At 34.4% G+C, this 22225-nt stretch overlaps 1 protein-coding gene across 1 annotated transcript in view; it reads left to right on the plus strand.

Annotated features, from left to right (window-relative positions):
- The first annotated feature begins 3206 nt into the window (after positions 1 to 3206).
- Positions 3207 to 22225, plus strand: part of LOC124355690 — a 50474-nt gene continuing 31455 nt past the window's right edge. Inside the window, exon 1 of the mRNA XM_046806850.1 lies at positions 3207 to 3483. Coding sequence (XP_046662806.1) covers positions 3207 to 3483 — 277 coding nt within the window. The remainder of the gene's footprint in view (positions 3484 to 22225) is intronic.

Below are 22225 nucleotides of genomic sequence, written 5' to 3' on the forward strand. Positions count from 1 at the left end.
GTGTATTTGACAACTTTTCCGTGTTTTCCCTTGAGTAAAGTATTCCAGTTTCTGTTAGGCTGAACCACGTGGTACCGGAAATCAACTTGACTCTTCATCTAACATGCACCTATGTTCTTTGTAATCTGCGAATTGCTCTACTTTTTACGGGAACCAACTTTTGTACCATATTCATTTGGTTACAAATTATATTCCAGTTCAGTACGGAAGAAAAACTTCGAAACTCATCAAGCTCCCACATAAGTCCATGGGCAGAGTTTTCAGAAAAAGATTATGTATTTATCACCTGAAAATATATTCAATTAACACGTTCGAATAGCTTATTTTCATACTTCTGTAACCAGTAGCCAAGATGATGTTCGAGACACTCCTCCATTAAACATTGGTTCCATCTTAATAGAGGGACTGGTAAATTAAGAGTATATTTACAACTGGTGGATGTTCCCTGTTTCTGGTGATTTCAGTGAACAATGAGCCTAAAAATAGTTTTTCAATGTCAAGGCCATGTCTTACCTAAAAAGTACGATTTTCATCGTTATTGTATTTTTATGATTGGAATGTCCTAGACCTAGGGGGATTAAAAATGCTAGATTGTGAAAAATAGCATTTTTAAGTTTTTGGTTTCAATACCGTGATCAGAGGATGCATGGAAATTAGGTCCAAACTGGAGTTAAAGTATCATAGGTAAGTCAGGCTTTTGGGACAAAAATAATCAACAAGTTTAAAAATATAATTCCATTTATAAAAGTGGCCACTTTTATAAATATCTAAAGAATATCCAGCACTGATGACCAAAATATTACGATTTTATTCATTTAAGTAATTTTTTTATTTTTTTTTTCAATGGATACAAACAAGGGGGAGAGTTTAAAAATGGATACGTACAAAAATAGTTTAAAAAAATGAATAATGTTATAGCGTCGGCTAGTTGAATTCAGGTGTCTCAACTGGAGTATAGGATGTGTGGTATATCAGATGTATGATAAACATTATTAACATAAACAATACAGGATGTCGGTGCTATATGTGTTTTTATACATGTTGATAAATAACCTATATACGGGTAATGGGCAATCAGGCGTTAGGTCGTCCAGATTTATTGACGGTTAAACGATTGGTTTTTCGGTGTAAAATTATAATGGAGGAGGATATTCTATACATTAAACTAGAATTGCGCTATCGAAAATCAATGGAGGTGTATGGAATCAAGGATATATGCGTTTAATAAACTAATTTTTTTAAAGAAAATAAATGGCTCAGAAATCTGTACTTAATGACTACTAAAACTGTTGTATACAAAATTAAAATTTAATATGCTAAACGTTTAAAAAGCAACATTTGATTAAATATTTATTTTTATTCCATGCTTAGTTAAATTACTTGTAAACATGTTCTGTGTTTTCAACTACAATTCATATTTCATGATTCCGAGAAATTTAAAGGAAAGTGGAACACGGAAGTACCTGTTCACTCGATCGTCCTTTATCACGTGTAAGGCAGTGGGTTCGATAGACCATTTGTCTCTTTCGTCCTCTCAATGACCGGTATCGACCATTGGTAGAGAGGGTGTGGACTACTCTACCAACACGCGGCGGTTGACGGATTGTCACGGCATGGAGCACGAGCGGCGTGAAGGATCTAATCATGATATACCTGTTGTAATTAGTTAATTAATGCTTCATATAAGATAAATAATTACACTATTAACGTTTGCGCTATGATGGCACTAATTAATGCTGTCGATTTTGTTGTATATCATGCAGTTTAAGAGGGTTTGGTCTGTAATATCTTTATTTTGTCTTTTTCATGTGAATTCTCCCTTCCATAATTTTAAAACGAAATTTATCAATCGTTTGGGATACACCCAAAAACGAAACAGTTGAAATATTGAACATGCCATAACAATTAAGTAGTACAATATTTTCTAATAAAGGACTACGGGGTGGCAACATTTAAATATATCTCTACATTGCGCTTCAAACTCCAATATAAACGTAGCCCAAAAAATGAAAATGAAAGCAAAAGAGCAAATTGATCCTCCACCACCTTACTTTAAATAGAACGGAAAGTTGCTACTAACACTTCTTTAAAATCAAGAATAATAGTGTGAATTTAACCTTGAGAGGCTAGCTTAAACATTGAAAAACTAACCTTGACAGATAGAGCTCTAGCCCAAGTTTTGCAAGTTTTGATTTGTATTTATTACACATGTAGACTATTTATTACGTGAGTAACAGAGTAATGATATTAAACAGAACGCTAATAAAGAAAGTGCTCACAAAATTTGGGTGTATTTCAGTTGGAATAAATATTATAACATGCTTTACATCTGCGTTCTTATACTCACTATACTAGTCTGTTGATTGGTTTCGGTTAGCAGCATATATAGGTTTCAGCTTTTGTCTGTATGAAAAGTTATGGCAATTTCCTTGGAGATGGAAAGCAATTAGCACATAGTGGTAGTGATGCTACCTGATGAAAGGTGAGACGTGTTCTTGACCTTGAAAACTATTTTAAGGCTCATTTCCCACTTAAATCAATCTGAAGTAGTCACCAGCTGTAAATCTACTCTTGGTTTACCAGTCCTTCTAAAACTTTTATTTAAAAATTCTAAGAAATTGAGTTTTGATGATGACTAAAATTGAAACTGCGGTACATACTTTGTGGAGAGTTTTAATTTGGTAGAATTCGTTGTAAGTCTAACTTATAACACGTCAAACAAAGTAGTTGATAAAGGTTTTTACAATTTAATATTGTTTCTTCATTTTTATCCTCTAATAGAAGTTAATTATTGCGAAAAGTAATATTTATAGTAAAATGGCACATTTTCTCCAAAGAAATAGACTGTAGGCCTATTATTTTCAAAATGTATAGCCTATTTGTTAAACCTGAAAAATGTTTAAACTATTTATCGTCTTAAAAAGTTTCATTTTTTTTAAGTATTAAAATTAGGTTTGCATTAAAACGTCCAAGTACAATATTTAATACGTAAATGGATAAAGTGAAGTGTATAGCATATTTTGCTATTATTTATTGTATTGTAGAAACGAATCTCTGAGTATATTGAGATAGAGAGAACTAATTCTAAAATTATTATTCTGGTAAATATAATATGAGAACATATAACGTATGGTAAATATGATAATGATATACTACAGGTGTATACAATGTAGCTGTAAGATAAGGTGAACTATTGCCACCGACGCATGCCCCCGAGGGCGGTGGGTTGGGGGCGGGACGACAGGGATGGTCGGCAGTCAGTCGCCATGGGGTGCGCCAGCAGCACACCGCTAGTGCAAGGAGCCAGCCCCCAGGGGGCGCCGCCTTACGACCTACGACAGGCCGCGGATCCTGGACTACAGGATGACTCGGTGGCGGGCAAAGTCCGTCAGACAGTCACGGGTATGGCGGACGCCGTCCCGGTCCAGGATCTCATTGACGGGGTCTCTCACGCCAAAGACGAGGCCTTCCATAAGCTCCACGGTAAGTGGTTCAGTTTAATACAAGACCACTGCACATGCAGTAATGTACAGACTTGAACTGCACCATTGATTTTATTTATTTGCGATCGCAGCTTATACTGATAGGCTACTTGCTTAAACTAATTGGTCTAAGAATCATTGTTATTGAAAGGCCTCACAAAATAAAAAGTTATCAGTATTCGTTGGTGTGTTTTTCAATGTAGTGATTGAATCAAGAAAAGCCAAAACAAGCTCAATATTCAATATTATTATGGCAACTCTACCCATAGGACGCATTTTAACCGACCGATTTTCTTTATTGCTGTTATGGAAATTGTCATTCGATAATTCAGTTTTGTTTCTCATATTTCCTTAAATATAAATAGTATTATTTTTACCACACATCGAGTCCTTTATTTCAGCATAAATGGTTATAAAAACTTAATTAAACTATAAATTAATAAAATAAACACTCTTAAAAGTTTCAATATTGTCTGTGTCATTTAAAACGGAGAATATTTCTAAAATCATGTTTGCAGTTCTTTGTGTTCTTGAAAGAACAAGAACGGCACAAAATCCTGAAATTATATGAGGTTTTTGCAAAATAATCAACAAGATATATCAACCTAGATTTAAAAACGTTTTGATCATTCCTGCTTCAAACTGTTCCTCTGAAAGGCACTTATCTGGAGTGGATTGTTAAGATTCCGTTAAAATTATGAGTGCATTGTTAAGATTCAGTTATAATTATGAGTGCATTGGTATGTGATTTTTACTGCAGTTTTTGGAGTGTCTGAGATCTGGCTTAATCGTGTCACCCCTTCGACAGGTACAATATACCAGGATACACTTTGGTGCGCTTGGACTGCAAAGAAAACGTACAAGGTCCTCCAAGGGGCACAGCTAGTGACGTTGTGGCCCTTTACATAAGGGATTGCATTGTTCACGAACAGCTAAGCTCCCTGTTAGACCACATTACCGTATAGTGGACAGATAGGCTGGAGGTCGAGGATCGACGTAATTTAAGCACCTAGTATTGCGGACCATAATTGAGTGAAGATAACGGATCCGTAAGACAGATAAACGAGTACCAAAGATAAGAAAGATAAAGATCAAGAAAGAAATAAGAGTACCAAAAATGATCACCTATTAAGATTGTTTTGTCGAGATCGAGCTATCGCTGCGATTGCCGATACTGACTGGGACTATACCACTCAAATTCAAAGTGTCGATAAAATTGTAAAGTTTCTCACAACACAAATTAAAAAATACATTTGAAACACAAATACAAATACATCACAAAAACAAAAAGAATTTGAAATACATTTTTTGTTTTGTTTTTGTCTTTAATTTAGCCACTAAGGTAGTTAAAAAATATGACAATTTGGTTTCGATTATTAATTATTTACTTTATTTATCTTAACCTACAAGTACCTGATTATGAATGCCTTGAATTCAAAATGTAAATTGTACAAATAAAATCTAAATAAGTGTTAAAATGTTTATTATTTTATATTTATCAGTATTTTACAATGGGTGTGAAAAAGTGGTTCGTGTAGGCAAAATAATTATTTTAACGAGAACAAGCGGAATGGCGCAATAAGAGACTTAATTTTTTAATTTGTTACAAATGAGAAGGTGGTATCGGCAATGAACGAGATAAAATTAAAAACAGTTGGAAACAATGAAATATATATATATAAAAAGGATGGTTAAGGCACATTTGATTAATGAACCACATTGGCTTGTGTGCCTTCTAAAATAGCTGCCCCAAAAAGTGTCCAACAGTTACGACCCATCTCTATTTTAACCTGCTATCTCTAAGATATTGGAAAAAATGGTAGTTCGACATATTGTGAATTACCTAAGAGGAGAACGCATTTTTACTACCACACAATCTGGTTTCAGAAAAGACATTCACTTCTCCGGTAAATCTCTTCGGCGATTTGTTTCGTGCAAAACATGCGGGAAAATGTAATACAATGGACTACTCGCAAGGCTTTGATTCGATAAATCATGAAATATTGATGGCGGAGATGCATTATTATTGATTTGGCAAAAGTAGTATCGGATGGTTGAAATCGTACCTGGAAGATAGATGCTAGGTGACAAGGTTAGGAACAAGGATGCCGCAAGGGATGCCACTGCTGATTTTCCTAATTTTGTGTGGAATTGTGGTGTTCATTTGCAGATGACTCACAGCTACTCTGGCAATATTGATGAGGCAACTTCTGTGATAAACTCTGATCTTAAGAATATTAGCCGATGTCTGATGACAGTGGTCTCAAACCCAATGTGGGCAAGTTCACTGAGATTACGAGTATTTATCTTGCTTTACAAAACATGGTGGAGACCCTTAGTGGCAGAGTGGTGAAGGTTTGGCTGTATGTGCCAGCGTGAAACTCGGTATCGTGCTGGACAGAGACCTCACATTCCTCGATCATGTCATATTCGCAATTTCGTGTCACCGGTAAGCTAAGTGGCCTCCACAGGTTTAGAGATCTGCTGCCTGAGTTCGCAAAGTTGCAACTAATTTTCAGGCTTTCGTATTTTCAGTTTTTTATTTTTTTTCTTACTATCGTTATCTTATTGCTTTGTTTTATTATTGGTAATAGCATCTCGAAAGGAGCCAAAGAACGAATCAAAAACTGCAAAACTGAAATTGTTTTTGTTTTTAAAATTGAAAACTTCCGAGTATGTGCCTCCTTTTCGCGCTGTTGCTGGCGTTTTGACAATGGATACCGTGTACCGGATGCTGATCTGCATGATCCACGAGGTTCTGTCACATGGAGAGTCACAGTGTCTAAACGAGAGGTCTTACGAGACCAGGGAGAAGCTCTGTCAATACGGGACCCGCCAAGTTACACATACACTCCACGTTTCGAAAGTTAAGTTGGGGTTGAGGAGGGGAGCTTCTAAATTGTTTAGCAGGATTATTACAACTTAGGATTTTGATTAATTAGATTGTAGTTAGTACCAAATTAAATTATTGACAAGAAGATTAGTGATTGATTAGGACCCATCATTTGTTGATTTAAGTTTTTGTAATAATGTATATTTGTGTAGTTTTAAGCCTTATTTTAAATTGTATTTATTGACCTAAGTTATTCTAAAAAGCTGTTTGTAAACATAGAAACGCTTGGAAATAAAAGGCATTTTTATTTGTTTGTTTATCTGCATTGGAAAAAATAAAAATTGCTCACGATCTGCAGAACCGAGTCCCATCTAATGACAGTGACTGTTTGGACCATATAATCTGAAACGACGAAATATCTTAAATTATATATATACAATTATTATATATAATTATAGATGCCGATATTACTAATTATTTGCAAGTACAGACTCAAGAATGCAGTAATTTTAGACTGTTAAATGTTGCAATTAATGTATATTTGTTGAATTGTATACAGGCCTATAATGTACAGCCTTATTTATATTTCATAACATAATACATTTATTTATTGATCGATATCAATAATTTAAAAATACTACGCATCGGTTAGATTTTGATAATAACTTAGTTAATCACCTGAAAGAAAGTAATTTATTTTAGTTTCTTATTAAGTTCAGTTTACTACATTGTTCGTCTAAAATAATGTACATCTTGGTCTATGCTTACGTTAAAATTCTTTACCAAACTCCTTAGAGACCATCCTCTATTGAATGTGAAGAATCAATAACTACCTTAACAAAAATAATTTCTTAAGTCCAGTATTTATTTTCTAAGTTTAGCTTTCCTTGGGCCAAGACAAGTACATTAAACCACCTAGAAAAGGACCTAAATTGTAAATTTTTCTAACTTTAAAACTAGCGTACTTTTTAAAAGAGTGAACATTCCAAGGTCGGATTTGCGGCATTGTAGCCTAATTGTACTTTACTAATAAAGACCATTAAGTAGATTTATAGGTGCAGTAATGATGTACCAATTTTTATTGCTTTACCTATCATCCTTCAGGAATTATAAAGCCAACGCAGGTTTTTTTAAACCCTGTAAACGCGCGCGCGCCTACACACACATTTACATTGTCATAAATTTAAAACATATTTTATATTTTTATTTGTATTGATAAAAGTAGGTTTGAAACAGAAATGCAGTCATAGAATAGAAGTAAATATCAAGTTTCTTTTACCAAAATCAACATTGTCTTTTTTATATTATGCTCTAAATGTTTAGGGGAACACCACTAGAAGTATAACAAACAAACCTCAGCAGGTCAACTTTGAACATCATAATATTGATTGCAAGTAAAATCATTTTATTCTACCATTCAAACAACGAAACCAACTGTTTAAAAGTAACAGCTGATTAAAACTAAACAGCTGTCCGACTGTCTGCCAATCGATGGAGACAGATGAAGGTCAGGACGGGGTCGCGTGCAGCTTAGGCTGTGGTTCTGCCAAATATTGAGCTTCCACTTACCCTTAACTAGGTCACTTCCTGGACAACCTTGCAACTCCTAAAATAATAATTTATCAGTCAGTTATATACGTATGGTGTAGGAGGCCAACAGTTAAGACAATAAACTTTCACTTCGTGTTTATATTGTTGAAACAAGTAGGATTTATAAGGTCATTCTTGAATGTGACCAATAGCATCTTTAGGTTATATTATGGAATATACTAGGACTTTTACGTATTATAATAAGTGCTATTTATTAAAACAATTAAATAATGTTGAAATCTAGTCAGTTTTCAACAGTTCCTATTACTGGCTGGGTGTTATAGATGTACCAATACATTATAGGTTACAATGTATGGAAGTTCTAATATGAGTTAAATGATCTCCGATATTTATTTATTTTTAGCCGTATTCATCACAGTTTAGCTTTTACTTGCCCATAGTATTTATTATTAGTCAAAATAGGTTGATATAAATTCATTGAATGTACTGGAACTAGAAGTCGACCTATAACGAACCATTTCAAAGTTTATCTGTTTTATACCTTTTTGTATGTATAACTGTCGGTATTAATTGACAGCACCTTTCGATACGCAGTCTTATATTCGATGTGAAACGGATATTTTCAAAAGTTGCCTGTATATTTCGTCCACCCGAACATAAACAGAGTCCGTATTATCTAACCGATTATCGCCAATACGTAGGTCATTATTCTAACCAATTGGGCCTAAGGGAGCCAAAGCTTTATGATACAAACTATTGTCAGCAATAATGTTGGCTGAGGGTCGGCGAAGCCCATCGAGAGACTGAAAAAATTATTTACCGTCAGTCCGCACGATATCGCGACAACGAACGTGTAAATAATTAAAGTTGGTCTGATATATTTATAGGAAATATCAGCCTTGGCTCTAACTCTTCTACGGACTTCCTTGGAAGGGAGCCTTCAGATCGACTCTAACTTATCTTTCCAAACCATATCCATAAAGTCTCAAAAAAGCTAAGCAGTAGTCTGTTTGCCTTGCGCAGATTAGCCTCGTTCGCAAGTAGTATTACGGTTGCTTCCACACGTAGGCTACTTGAATTATGGATTAATCATTTTGGGTTACGAATCCTCCGAGGTTAAATCTCTATTCGTTCTTCAAAGGAGGGTCATACGTGTCATTTTTGGACCCAACCGATTTCAAGCAGGTAAAGGTGTTTTTAGAGAAAATAATTTACTTACTTTTCCTAGTATATACAATATGGAATGTTTAACATTTGCCTTTAAAAATAAAGAATGTTTCCATAAAAACAAACCACTTATAACCCCCGAGGAAATAATTCCTTGGCCCTTCCAAAACATAGGGCATCCTTTGAAAAACATACGTTTTGTTCTTCTAACTGAGCACCATTGAAACCTATCACTCAGTAAACTACACAATTTCTCTTTTGTTTGCTGGAGTGGGGGTGTAAAATTGTATTTTCTGTATGATTGTCTGTCTGTGTATCTGTTCGCAAGTCATCTCGAGAATTTGAAACAACGCAAACTCAGCGGAACCTGTTAGCGACACGTGGTGAATATGTCGAAAAGAGACAATACCACTGATACAAACAGTGAATACAGAAAATGGTATAGCCTTGATTTATTCGACGGAAATTCTAAATTCGAATAGATACTTTATGGTTTATAGTTTCCCCATGATACTAAACATGCTTGGAGCAGAGCCCTACGGAAAATAATTTGTCTTATACTCTTTTAGCTATGTTTGTAACCGGTTCTCAATAACCCTGACATATTCTGTTATAGGTTTAACTGAAGCTAAGGGAAGTATTAAGTCAAATATGAACAAACACTGCGAAACTATAGTATATAAGCAGCAATTGTATTCACTATAAAAATGTGATAAAACCTATAGTGCACTTAAATCTCCTGTCTTAAATGACAGGATATTCAGGATGGCCTATAGTACGTAGTATAGATCATTGCAGCCATTATGAAATTATCGTTAGTACTGTTTCAGCCATTCCGCCTTCGAAGAGGGCAAATTCCAGCTTCTGGCAGTCAAAGTGAAAGAAGGAGGCATCTCTATCATGTATAGGTTTACTGAAACAATTAAAACTAAATTAGTCCCATTCCAAAAATTATCAAACGTCGAGCGTGGCTTTGTTTGTATGGGGAGCGATCCTGTTTTTGCAAGTTGCCATTCGGTCATTGATGATGGGTCGGAAAGTCCTAAAAATATCACAGAAGGCTTCTTAGCCTTAACTTCGCCTGATGAAATAAAACATTCTTTACTTTGCTTTTACTTTTAAACTAGAACTATCGATCAAGTTATTCCCTAGTCGCAAATATCTCAATATTTGACGTTAGTGATATGTCGCTTTTGGACGTCAGGTTGCCCAGAACATATGAGTGACAATATTGTCTCTTCTAGACTCAGATAATGTTCTATTGGCATGTATAAACCAGCCAGAAAACCACCCTCTTAGAAGGCAGTGGTCAGTGACATTTATTATTAGACTGATCATATCAGAATTTGGAATATAGATTTTCTTGCTTGTGTGTTGTACCTAGAAATTAATATCGAAAAATGTTATATACAGTAGAGATACAGGCCCAGAGTGAAATTGTTTTACAACAACATTATGGGAGCTTTGTTAGTGTGTGGTCGACACAGTCCGTGTGTTACTAAGACATTCTTTAATATTTGTGTCTGAACCCAGAGCTAATACTAATCACCAACTGGACTGTCTACAACATGTTTGGTGAATGGATCTTGATATGGCGATTTCATAGTTTGTTCTGATATAACTATATATTTTTAAACAATTGAGGTAAAAAGTGATGAAGTCTTTGTACTTTGTTTAACCGATTACTGCATGCGATTCATTTGAACGTATATCAGTAAACTGATAAATATAATCTACTATCTTTAAGGTCGCTATTATCTACTGAGCAGATGTGCAGTCTATAAAGAAATTTTTGATAGTAGCAAAAAATAACACTATACAATTCAGTAACAACAACGAACGCTGTAGATTTAGTATTTATTGACAACAATAATAATTATAAATATTAATTATTTACAAGTGTAGTAAGGTTTTTATATTTTACTCCACCTCTAGCCACTTAAGATGATCACATCTAAGAGTCTTTTTTCAAGAGAAAGGTTGGTGCATTATATAGAACTTTCAGCAAAAACATCGCAAGTCAAAATCCAAATTTGGGGAGTATTTACTCTTGAAAACAAAGGTAGACAGTAGCACTCAGCATTAAGCATTACACCTTGTAGTTAACATACACAAAGAACCCTCGTCTACCGGTGCACTTCCCGACCGCTTTTTATATTATTAATGTCTGCAGAAGAAAGGTGTATCACAAAACACCACCTGCACGTTATATGATCTATTCGTTGACCTCTAGACCTGTGTGTAGATGACGAATGGTGGCGAAATACCAGTGGTCACTACACAAGGCTATTTATTGTATATGGTCTGTTCGCGTGCTAAGACGGCTATCAACCCTTCCCAACCCACCCCCTCGCCACTGCCAAGAGGTAGTTTGCATTGGTTCGATGACCGCATTTCTTATCTTGATGAGGAAATCGCAGCTCACTCTAGTCTTGAATCAATAATTACTCAACTACCTACCGAGTGAAACGCTTTATGAAAAGTTGGTATAATGGCACCAAAGACAGAGACAAATACTTCCTTTAAAGATTTAAATTTACGATAAGGATTTGTTTGGGTAAAAGTTACGGACTTCTGTCGTTGTCTGTGGTTTAAAAACTCCACCCTTACCGATGATCAATTACAGTTTTTCAAGACTATAATTAGTAGTGCTATGAGAAAGATTGTTGCATCTGTAACTAACTTCAATTTTATTACAGATTCAGTTTCTTCACTCACCTCACTGCTGTTACCTTTCTGGGTATTAATGTATTGAATCTATAATCGATAGCTTTCAGATACAATTTTGGGTGCTTAAATACTTGAAGTTGAAGTTGGCTACAAATTACTCAATTATATAAGTAGGCAAGAAATTTTTTAATCACAGCTCAATAATTTACTTTGCCCATAAACGCGTCGAGACAGTCGATCAGCTGTTTGCGTGTAGAATGCTAACTCTTGCCTGCCCTGTGCTTGGTGATTACAGTGGCAGCGTCAGTCGATGACCGCACTGCTTATCAGTTGATCTCCAGTTTTCCTGCAACAACTTTTTTCCTCGTGCTGCCCTCTACTGTTGAATCGATGCAATGCCATTGGTCATGGTGTGCACCAGGGTTAATATATTCAACTGTTAAATGCAACCCTTCAGCTGGTAGAGTTAATGTCCTCATGTTTCCTTCATGAGCCTTGCATTACGCTTGGCCGTGAACCAAGTGAACTTTTATTACTCCATTTACAGAGTTATTACATCAAATCGATCTGTTTAGTGTTCGTACTACACGATCACGACACTAAAGTCGTCAGTCTTCGAAATAATTGTTGACCACTTGTGTAGTACATAATTTATTAAGATCTGAGTGTACGAGTAAATAAAAAAATCCAATAAACACCCGTTATATCATGCTTTATTTATACCACATATCTTTATTTGTTTGCTTTTTTTATTAAATGTTTCAAGTATAAAACGTATTAAATTATACAACGTTTTATTTTGAATGAACATTTTTAGATAACCAGTCTACTAGCAGAAAATTATTTGTAATAGGTTATATTGTTTTTGTATTTTTATTGCCAATGCTAAGACAAATATAACGTACTCTGTAATAATTTACTTAAATCCAATACCAAGAGGTTTTACAAGCCGTCAGCATTTCTGCAGATTCCTGAGGTCCCAGTTTTGGTACTATGCGCACAAATAAGTTTCAGACTTTCACGTTTCCCTTCCGAGTTTTAATTCCCTGTGTGTTTACATATAAATCAATTAATATATAGTGGGGCTTACCGCAGCTAAACAATAAACATAGTCAGTGTTTAACTTTAGTGATTTAGGTAGATATTATATACAATCAATGCTATCTAAATGTGTGATATATAATGCGGCTTGTGGAAACGATAACTGTCTCAAAAAAGCCCAAACAAGTTGAAACTTGTTACCAAAATATTGATCTTGTAAATAATTCGGCTAAGTTCGTTGGTACACCATTTCATTTCAAGAGATTCGTGTCTCCATAAAGGAAATACAAACTGGGGATGTACTGGCAGGACATCGACATAACGTTAATGAGAAGTCCAACCGGAAAACTTAATATACTATCGGGAATTCCTAAAATATAAATTTATGAAATACAGAATACTCGGAAATTATTGAATAAATATCTATTGAAGACGAGGGGATTAGGTAGATAAAGCTAACTATGCAACGTCGTCTGAAAAACTCCAGTGGCGGATGATAGTTCAAGGTTATAAACAGTGACAGTTTGGGGTTCAGGACCGGACTACAGCTGGCATACATCAAATGTTCATAGGCGTTGAATTGATAACCTATATTGATTCTTCATCTACCGTCCAAAAGTGTAGAATTAGAAGAGAAAAACAAAAGTCATAACAGGACAATATTGAAAATCTATTCACAATTTTGAATTTCACGCCTGAAGAATTTATATTAGGCATTTATCTTTATCGATTTTATCGGCTGACGATAACATAAAGCATTTAATCTCGCTTGTCTGAACTAAACAATACTGAATGAAAGAATATTGTCTTTCACCAACTATAAAACCATTTATGACATCAGATAAGCCTCTAGCATTTCGACGACCTCATTTTCGCCAATTTATCATAATATTGATTAGGTACCAACATTCCAGGGTCTACATCTTTTATCGTGCTTTGTCGGGAAGGAGATTTAATTGCTGGGAAAAGTCTGTAATCTATTGCAAACCCATATATTGTTCAATTACTGATGAGAACAGGAATATGTTAAGTGAAGACCGCCAATATCGACTTCACATTTCACACCACCTCCTAATAACTTAGGTTCCGCTTGTCCACAAGACTGCAAATCGAGACCCTAGTCATATGTCCCAGTCTGGGCGGGTAATAGCGGTCCTCGTACGCTTTCCTGTCTCACACAGACTCTGGAAAGGGGATAGGTGAGTTCTAAAATAAATCAGTTTCTAATTGTGCAGTAGATATAAAAATCAGTTAAAACAGTAGCCTACTCCTAGTTTATTACCTAGTTTCCTACTTTATTAAAATAACTACTTTTAATAAGCCATGTTTTAAGGAGACATCATGTAAGTGTATGTCTTCTTACATGTAGGACACTGTCTCCTTACACCATGTAAGAAACGGTCTCCATATAAACTCAATAAATACCACACCCAACAATTTGGTGAATGCGGTAGGGTGAGGATGGATCTTGACGTACACATTTCACTTGGTGATTCTGGGTTGTTTTGCAAAACAAACAGACTAGAAAAGTAGAAATTTGATAAATTCCTATATGTTTTCTAAAACTGTTAGATAAATACTCACATTCGTAATTGTGAACGAAAAAATACACTACTGCAAAAGTATATTTTTCTTTTCATTACATTAAGCACCTTGTCCGTACCAAATCATTAAAAAGATGTTTTCCGACTACTCACTGAAGACTGTCGTATATTATGACGATGCATTTTCTTATTAATCATTCGCTTATTACTTAAAATATACAAACATTACTTTACATATATGTAGGATATCAGTTTTGGAGAGACTAAAATCACAATAGTTTAGGGAAGATGGCGATATACCTTTACTCTTTAAACAATAGACAAAGAAGATGTCAGGAACGATCAAATAGCTAAAAGGCACACAACATGTCATTTTATTTGCAGGTTTTAGTTGTTGAAGCTCCCTTTAGTTCTCTTTTATATTAAGCTTCCTAAAGCAGTAAGCATATGTACGAATACACGAAACTCACCAACTTATCAAACCTTTTTTTCTGAAGAGTTGGATGCACTTTTGTTGAGTTTTATTTTACATCTGTGATCAAGTAAACAAAGCTATCTAATAATTTTCGTCTCTCTTGATCGTTATTTAAGCTGCAACTAGCTTCTTTTGTGAATAACACCCGAAGGGACATTCGTTCGGATCGCGTATCCCTAAATTTGTTCTGTAAGAACTGTTCCTAGAACGTTGAGAATAATCAGTCACCAGTGCTTTATAAGTAGAAATTCTTCAGTATAGACCTTACTGTAGGCCTACTAAACTATACAAAAGTGTTTAACAAATATATAAAAAAATGTGTACGCGCGTGTGTAATTTGATAATATTTTACTTAAAGCACCATACTTACTTTTTTAGACGCTATAGTACACTTAAAATATTAATGAATATTGGAATAATTTAATAGTCGCCTCCTCAGGTTATCGGTATAATAATGTCGAACATAGCATCAACGGCCGGCCTCGTCTTTTAAAGTATAGTTTGTCCAAGCCTCAAGATCCCTGAGGCACAGAGTAATAAAGTATATATACCTTATTACTCTGTGCTTGAGGATTTGGCGACCTTCGCGCCCCAATGCGCAGACACAGTCAAACCCCGGCAGCTCGGCCTACCTGCTGTCACTTTTGTCTCCATTTTTAAAAATTGTTAAATTAGGTAAATACAATACTTATATAAGTTAGTACTGCAGTTTGTTGCGTTACCTAATTAATTAAGCGTTCTTACCTCATGTATAATGCCTGATCATGGATTATTCAGGTTTTTACGAATAAATGCGACGACGACGGTAACGATTAAATCTGTAACGGATTTACGCGTAATCGTTGTCAACATTAGGGTTAGTTACGGTGAGACGATTACATTTCCACCCTTTTCGTTTCTATAAGAATGTCTAAAATTGAATGAACACCATTCCGTAAAATCTGATGTAGCATTAAAGTTATTTTTACATAAATAGCCTATTTTCATACGTTCTATATTTTTGTTTATAAATCCCACCATCCCGTATTTAATGAACTCGAAAACATGGACTTCGAGTCATAACCGAAAGTCTATTGAATGGCCGAATGTGGGATTTCACCTTAAAGATTTTCTCAGATGGGATTCTAGCAAGAGAACTTTTAAAAATCGGTTGGGGAAGAGAAGATTTTATAAATAACTTTTTGCCCCGTATTTGTTTCTATTCTCCGCGACAACATGCTGGACTCCCTAGCGTCGTCTGGCCCAACCACCTACCCAGGAAGACTAATCGATGTTGAGGTGCCGGAAGTCAATGACCTGTGATCGATTGTTGCCATAAATTGACGTCTGATTGGTTGAGGCATCGACCGCGCAGTTTCTTGACATGGTGTCGAGTAGGCGCCCGCATAACAGCTGCCAAGAACTGAGCTGGCATTTACTGCAAAAAAAGTTTCTTTCTTACTTTGCTATCATTAATTGTGTCGCGTTTCATATCTGTGTAACTTTATTGGTTGGGTTGTATCTGAACATTTTCTTCAATACATTAATGGGACATTGTACTTTACTTAGAAATTTACTCAGTCAAATTCTGTTATATGATTCAAATCCTTAACTTGTTTCCATACTGTTATTTATTCAATGCGGAGACAGTATGGTTTTAAGCAGTTAATCTAAAGTGAACCAATAATAAAACAAAGGCCCACTCCTGTCTCCTCCCTTTTTGCCGCCATCTTGTTTCTGCCGTGACAATCACTATTGGCCTCTGGTCAGTTCTATATGGTTGGTCGGTGAGTGCAGACCTATTGTGGCCTGTACTCTGCAGTTCAGTTTTAATAATTAGTTTTAAGTTTTGTTTTTGGAGTTAGTGAATGAAGTTGATACACAGCATGGTTCTTTTGATTCCTGACTTAAGCGTGTCACAAGGCTCTGGCATAATATGTTTATGTTAATCTACAGATTGTAGTTATGTGTTAGGTTGGTTATTCACCTAACGCAGAAACCAGATTGCAGATCTCGAAACGAGCGTTAGTGATTTTGTGTATCACTAAACGATGGCAAATGTCCAGAAAATACTGTTTTCTTCACAATCCTTCCTTCGTCCAAAATAAACTTCAAACAAAACGACCACTAAAAATGGGTTCTATGAACTTATCTGTGAAACTACTAACACCCTACCACTATAAATAAAACGAACTTGCAATTAGCCAGATGGAACTTAATCTTTTTCCATAGAACACATAATTATGTAAGTATGCAATTTGGTTTACAATCTTTGATAAATCTTTCGGGAATTTGTGATGTTTGTCGTTCGTCGCTTAGGAACCTATAATTACTTTCTAATCTTGTTCAAACAATCATAAAGTTGTTTTGTTGGTTTGCCTTACTATTTCAGCAGTTTTAGATCGTTATTTATCAATATAAAATAAATTTTGAAGATTTCCCAAAAACATTTCAACAAACAATGGTTATAGGGTTTTAATTAGTATTTGTATAATCATTGATGCAATCAAACTGCAGGAAAAGTTAAAATGTGAAATATGTGTATTCTAAACGCAAAGCTGCGGTTCACATAAAAAATTTTCACTAACAGAAATAATTGAAATTTGATTAAATCCTATAAAAAACTGGAGGCTACCTGGTAATAGTCTTATATCTTCACAAAAACTGCTAGATACCTAATACTGATCAACGATCAAATTTAACTGAACGTAAAACTGTAATTTGATTACAACTGATCAAATATGATGACATAATTAAATAATTAATAAAGTCAAATCTGAATTTTCCTATATTTCTGTAATATTTTGATCAAATTTCATTAAACACTTCCATATTATGGATAAAAACTGTTTGTGTTAGTAGAATTAGTGAAAAGTAAATTATCGTAGCCTAAGTGCACTTATTAAGTAGTGAAAACAGTGTCTAAACCATTGTTTCACAGGATATTAGCACACAAGAGAGCTGGCTATACTGGCGGCCATTTTGACTTTAGCCCCAATAAGAACACTGTTAACTTTTAATGTTAACACTTCTACGTCCTTTTGAGTGCTATAACTATGGCAGATAACTCATTTTAAGATATTGTTAATAAAATCCAACCAGTCGCTTTTTAGTTTTTTTCTATGCTTTAATTACACATTCAAAAAAATTCTGAAACTCAATTTTATTTTATTGCTGAAACAATTACAGTTTTTCTAGTAAAGTATTCACGTCAGGCAGTATGGAAACGACCTCTTACTAAATGTTCTTTATCCCGTAAGAACAATGGTTAAACGTGATTAAAAAAAAACCTTTACGGTCTTATATTTTGAAGATAGAATTATGTTATGTGTATAATTTTAAAGATATAATCAACACGCATCCAAACACTTTTAAGATTTGATTGTAAGTCCATCGTTTTTAAATATTTACACAATGTATTGAAAAAGATTTGAGATATCCTTTTGGATAACAATATGTAAAAAAAAACTGAGTAACTTAAAATAACTTAATTATATAAACTAGATAGCAAAGATTTACTGAATGTTTTATGTGGATGAAAATCAAACACCTGCCGTACTGAATGTTGGCTAGGGTACTTTGTGCAATTGCATACTTGTTTGTCCACAACCCTTTGACAAAAAAGAATTTTGTTTGTCTTTGTCTATTTAGAATGTAAATTATTAATATGCATTTCAACCATCTACAACCTTCTATAAGTTTGAGATATTATTCAAACCAGTGCAATTAGCTAGAGACGAATCATCCGAACTAATAACTATCAAATATTTAAATCATATTTTGTGTATATTGAGGAAATATATGCGAGTTTTAATCTAAAACGGAACAAAATAATATGTAATAGTGAAATATCTCCAGAGTTCGCGTGGAAGCAGTCGATCGTAATGTGCAAATAATCATGAAAAGATAACGGTTACTCATCATTAATGCAGTTTTGCAACCATTCAATCGATAAAAAGTACGATATCGCCTCATAGTTGATTCTTGCATTCTTGTGGTTTATGACTAAAACATCTCCATTTCATTCAACTCTATGACTCATAGCCAAGAAATAAAGCGTGTTCTTATACAGTATACAGTCGACTCTCGATAACTCGAATTTCAAGGGAACGGCTGTTTTCTTCGAGTTACGTATAGTTCGACTTAAGAATAGTTCGAGTTATAGAGGTAATATTTCACTAAATTCGACTTACAGAGGTAATTCGACTTACAGAGGTAAACAAAATAAAATTCGAGTTATAGAGGTACAAATAAACTATGTTTTTTATTCCCTACATCCTTTACAAAACTAATGTATGTACCTACTGTAACTACATACAGCATTTGTACTTACTGTCACACTGCAATGTATGCCTACAATTCATACGTACATACAATTCAAATTTGTAAATAATCCGTAATCTTCTTCTGCCTAAGACTTTTTTCAGAATTTAAGTCTATAATGTTCTCAATAACAACAACAGCAGAGAACACGTTGTCTGGTACGTCACTTGATTGTTCTAAGTAGCTACGTTAAAGTGTTCACTGCGGCCTTTTGTAGACAGTCGGACAATTCAGCGACATGTCCAGACCTGTTCGGCTAGGTCTATGACCTAACACAGGTTCGCTGTAAACACAGCACAGCTTCGAGTTAGCGAGGGTTGATCAGAAAATTTCGAGTTGTAGAGGTAATGTATTTAAAGACTTCGACTTATCTACTGAACTTCGAGTTATAGAGGTAATTTTTCTGTTACTTCGAGTTATTGAGGTAAAATTCGGGTACAAAATTAATTCGAGTTACGCATGGTTTTTTTTCGAATTAGGCAGGTTTTCTCAAGGGATTGGAAAAAAATTCGAGTTATCAAAGAATTCGACTTATTCAGGTTCGAGTTATCGAGAGTCGACTGTAATAGCAATTCTCGTCAGACCTTAGAACACGTTTTATTTAAAACGGTAAAGTATACAGAGAACCGAACACTAAAGAACGGCTCATTCAATACGTCATAGACTGAAATAGTAATTCTTAAAATGGAAGCGTTAAATTTAAGTTACAGATTTTTCTAGAATACTGGTCAATTTTTCGTACGTTGAATAACAGTTGGTTATGTCCGCATACAAAAATATCTCTGTTTGGCTGTTTGGCGCTGAACAAACTGTTCTACTGTTTCGCTATGGCCGTCTTACGCCATTTCGCCTCCGATGGTTCTTAACACCTCTAATATCCTAAATGTAACTTTAATTAACGTTAGTAATTAATTATGTTCCATTCAATGATTTATTCTAAAGCAAATAACAAACCTTATTTTTGTATGATTTGATATTTCCAAGTGCTCTATTGTGACATTCTCTAGGTCAGATACTCCTATTCTTTATCATTATAACCTTAATAATCAACCCCTGGCACGTTGTTCTAAAATAAAGGATCTGGGTGTCATACTTGCTTCCGACCTAAGTTGTCATGAGCATATCAATCACATTTCTAAAAAGGCTAATGCAGCACTCTATTTTGTTATTAGGACCAGTCGTGATATTTTTTCTGTCCGAGCTCTGAACATCCTCTACGTCCACCTTGTTCGACCCATACTTGAATATTCTTCTACTGTCTGGAACCCTTACCTTGTTGGTCACATTGATAAGCTTGAGAACATACAGAACCGCTTCATTCGTTTGATTGGGCTGCGGCTGGGCTTTGAGTACCGTAATGTGCCGATTGATGACCTTCGAGTTCAGTTTAACTTGGAACCTCTCCATTCAAGACGTATAGTTCATGATCTGCTTTTCTTGAAGAAGTTGATCTGCTCTGTCATTGATGCACCTGATCTGCTCGAATTGCTGGACTTCCGGGCATCACGTCATCTTCGTCACCCCCAGCTGTTTGCAAGGCCGCACTACACCACACAGTATATGTTCCACAGTGGTTATCCACGTCTTCAACGCCTGGCAAACAACCTCCTCAGACATCTGGAATTCTTTGGTATGAGCTGTGATGCCTTCAAGAGAGAGTTGAGACTAGCCTGTCATGACTTGCATATCGTCTGATTACTTTTCCCCCATTATTCTTGTTGTGTTGCTCTGTTATTGTTTCTGCTTGTTTTTTGTTACACATTTATAATTACGACTGTGCCTCTTGGTTATATATTTACATTTTATTGCTTGCATTTGTTGTTTTAATAGTTTTTTTTCTCTGTTGGTACCTATATATATTACTCTTGTTATTTATTTACAATATTTTCCCCATTGTTGTTTACTTTATATAGTTTATTTGCACTGTTATTATTTATCTCTTTATTTATTCATACGAGTATGTCACGTCTTAGACAGTAATGTGCATGCATTTAAGTTAAATATGCATTTAAGTTAAATATTTTTTATTTTTTTCAGTTTTTTATTTACCACTATCAGTTATTAATGTTAATATTTTTTTACTCTGTTATTCATTTAAAGTTTATCTTTCATTGTTGTTGATAATTGTATAGTTTATTTGCACTGTTATTATTTGTCTGTTTGTTTCTCCATATGGTATCACACACTTACAGTAGTGTATTAAGTTAATATTATCACTAATTTATTATATACTTTCACTAATGTTTAATATAATTTATACTTTCTTATTACATTATTTATACGTTAATTATGCCTAGATCTGATTTAGAGTCCAGTTGCATGTTTGGTTTGGCCCTTTTGTTTAAGTATGATTTAATCATCTATTATAAGTTAATTAATGTAAATTGGTTTTTGACCGTTGGAAGGAAATAAATAAATAAATATCAAAATAATTAGATTATTTAGTATTGTGGCATAATTTATGAGGTATGTGACCAACAAATTACAGTTGTTTGTTTTTATTTTAGATTTGAGATAATGTAATTGTTTTAACAATATACAAAATTGTTTATTATTATTAATATGTTAATTATTATAACACCACCGTGCACAGCAACAAGAAATCGATTCGTCACCACGCACAAGCCTCGGTGGCCCTCGTGGGACTAGTTTCGTGTATATAAAGTGTACTATATTTGATTGTAAATTCTGAAATAAATTTTATTTGACTTGATTTGATGTTGAATTCTGAAAATTGACAAGTCGGTTCATTTCAAGTAGAGAATAAAGTGGAGAGTTGTAGTATAGGTCAACAGTTCTCAAAGAATCTCTGGGATTTGTGGTTTGGTCCAAGATACTTGAAGTATATTGAAGACAGACAAAGAAGAACATTTGAATATTATTACACTAGGAATCACGCACATTTTACTTAGGGAAAATAAACAATTTTGCAATTAGGCTCAAATATAAAGTGCTTAAAATTTATTATTCTAAGCATTTTATACACGCTTATAACATTGTTTACACGACTTGTAGCCCAGGATTAGTAATATTTTTTATAACTTTGATTTAATGATACTACCTATTTAATGTAGTACAATTAATTATTAAAATGTATATGTTGTTTAATAAAATGTATTACGAGGAATATTATTATTATTAATAAATAAAAGAATATGTC

The sequence above is a fragment of the Homalodisca vitripennis genome, chromosome 2 (genome assembly GCF_021130785.1).
Source record: "Homalodisca vitripennis isolate AUS2020 chromosome 2, UT_GWSS_2.1, whole genome shotgun sequence".
NCBI lineage: Eukaryota > Metazoa > Arthropoda > Insecta > Hemiptera > Cicadellidae > Homalodisca > Homalodisca vitripennis.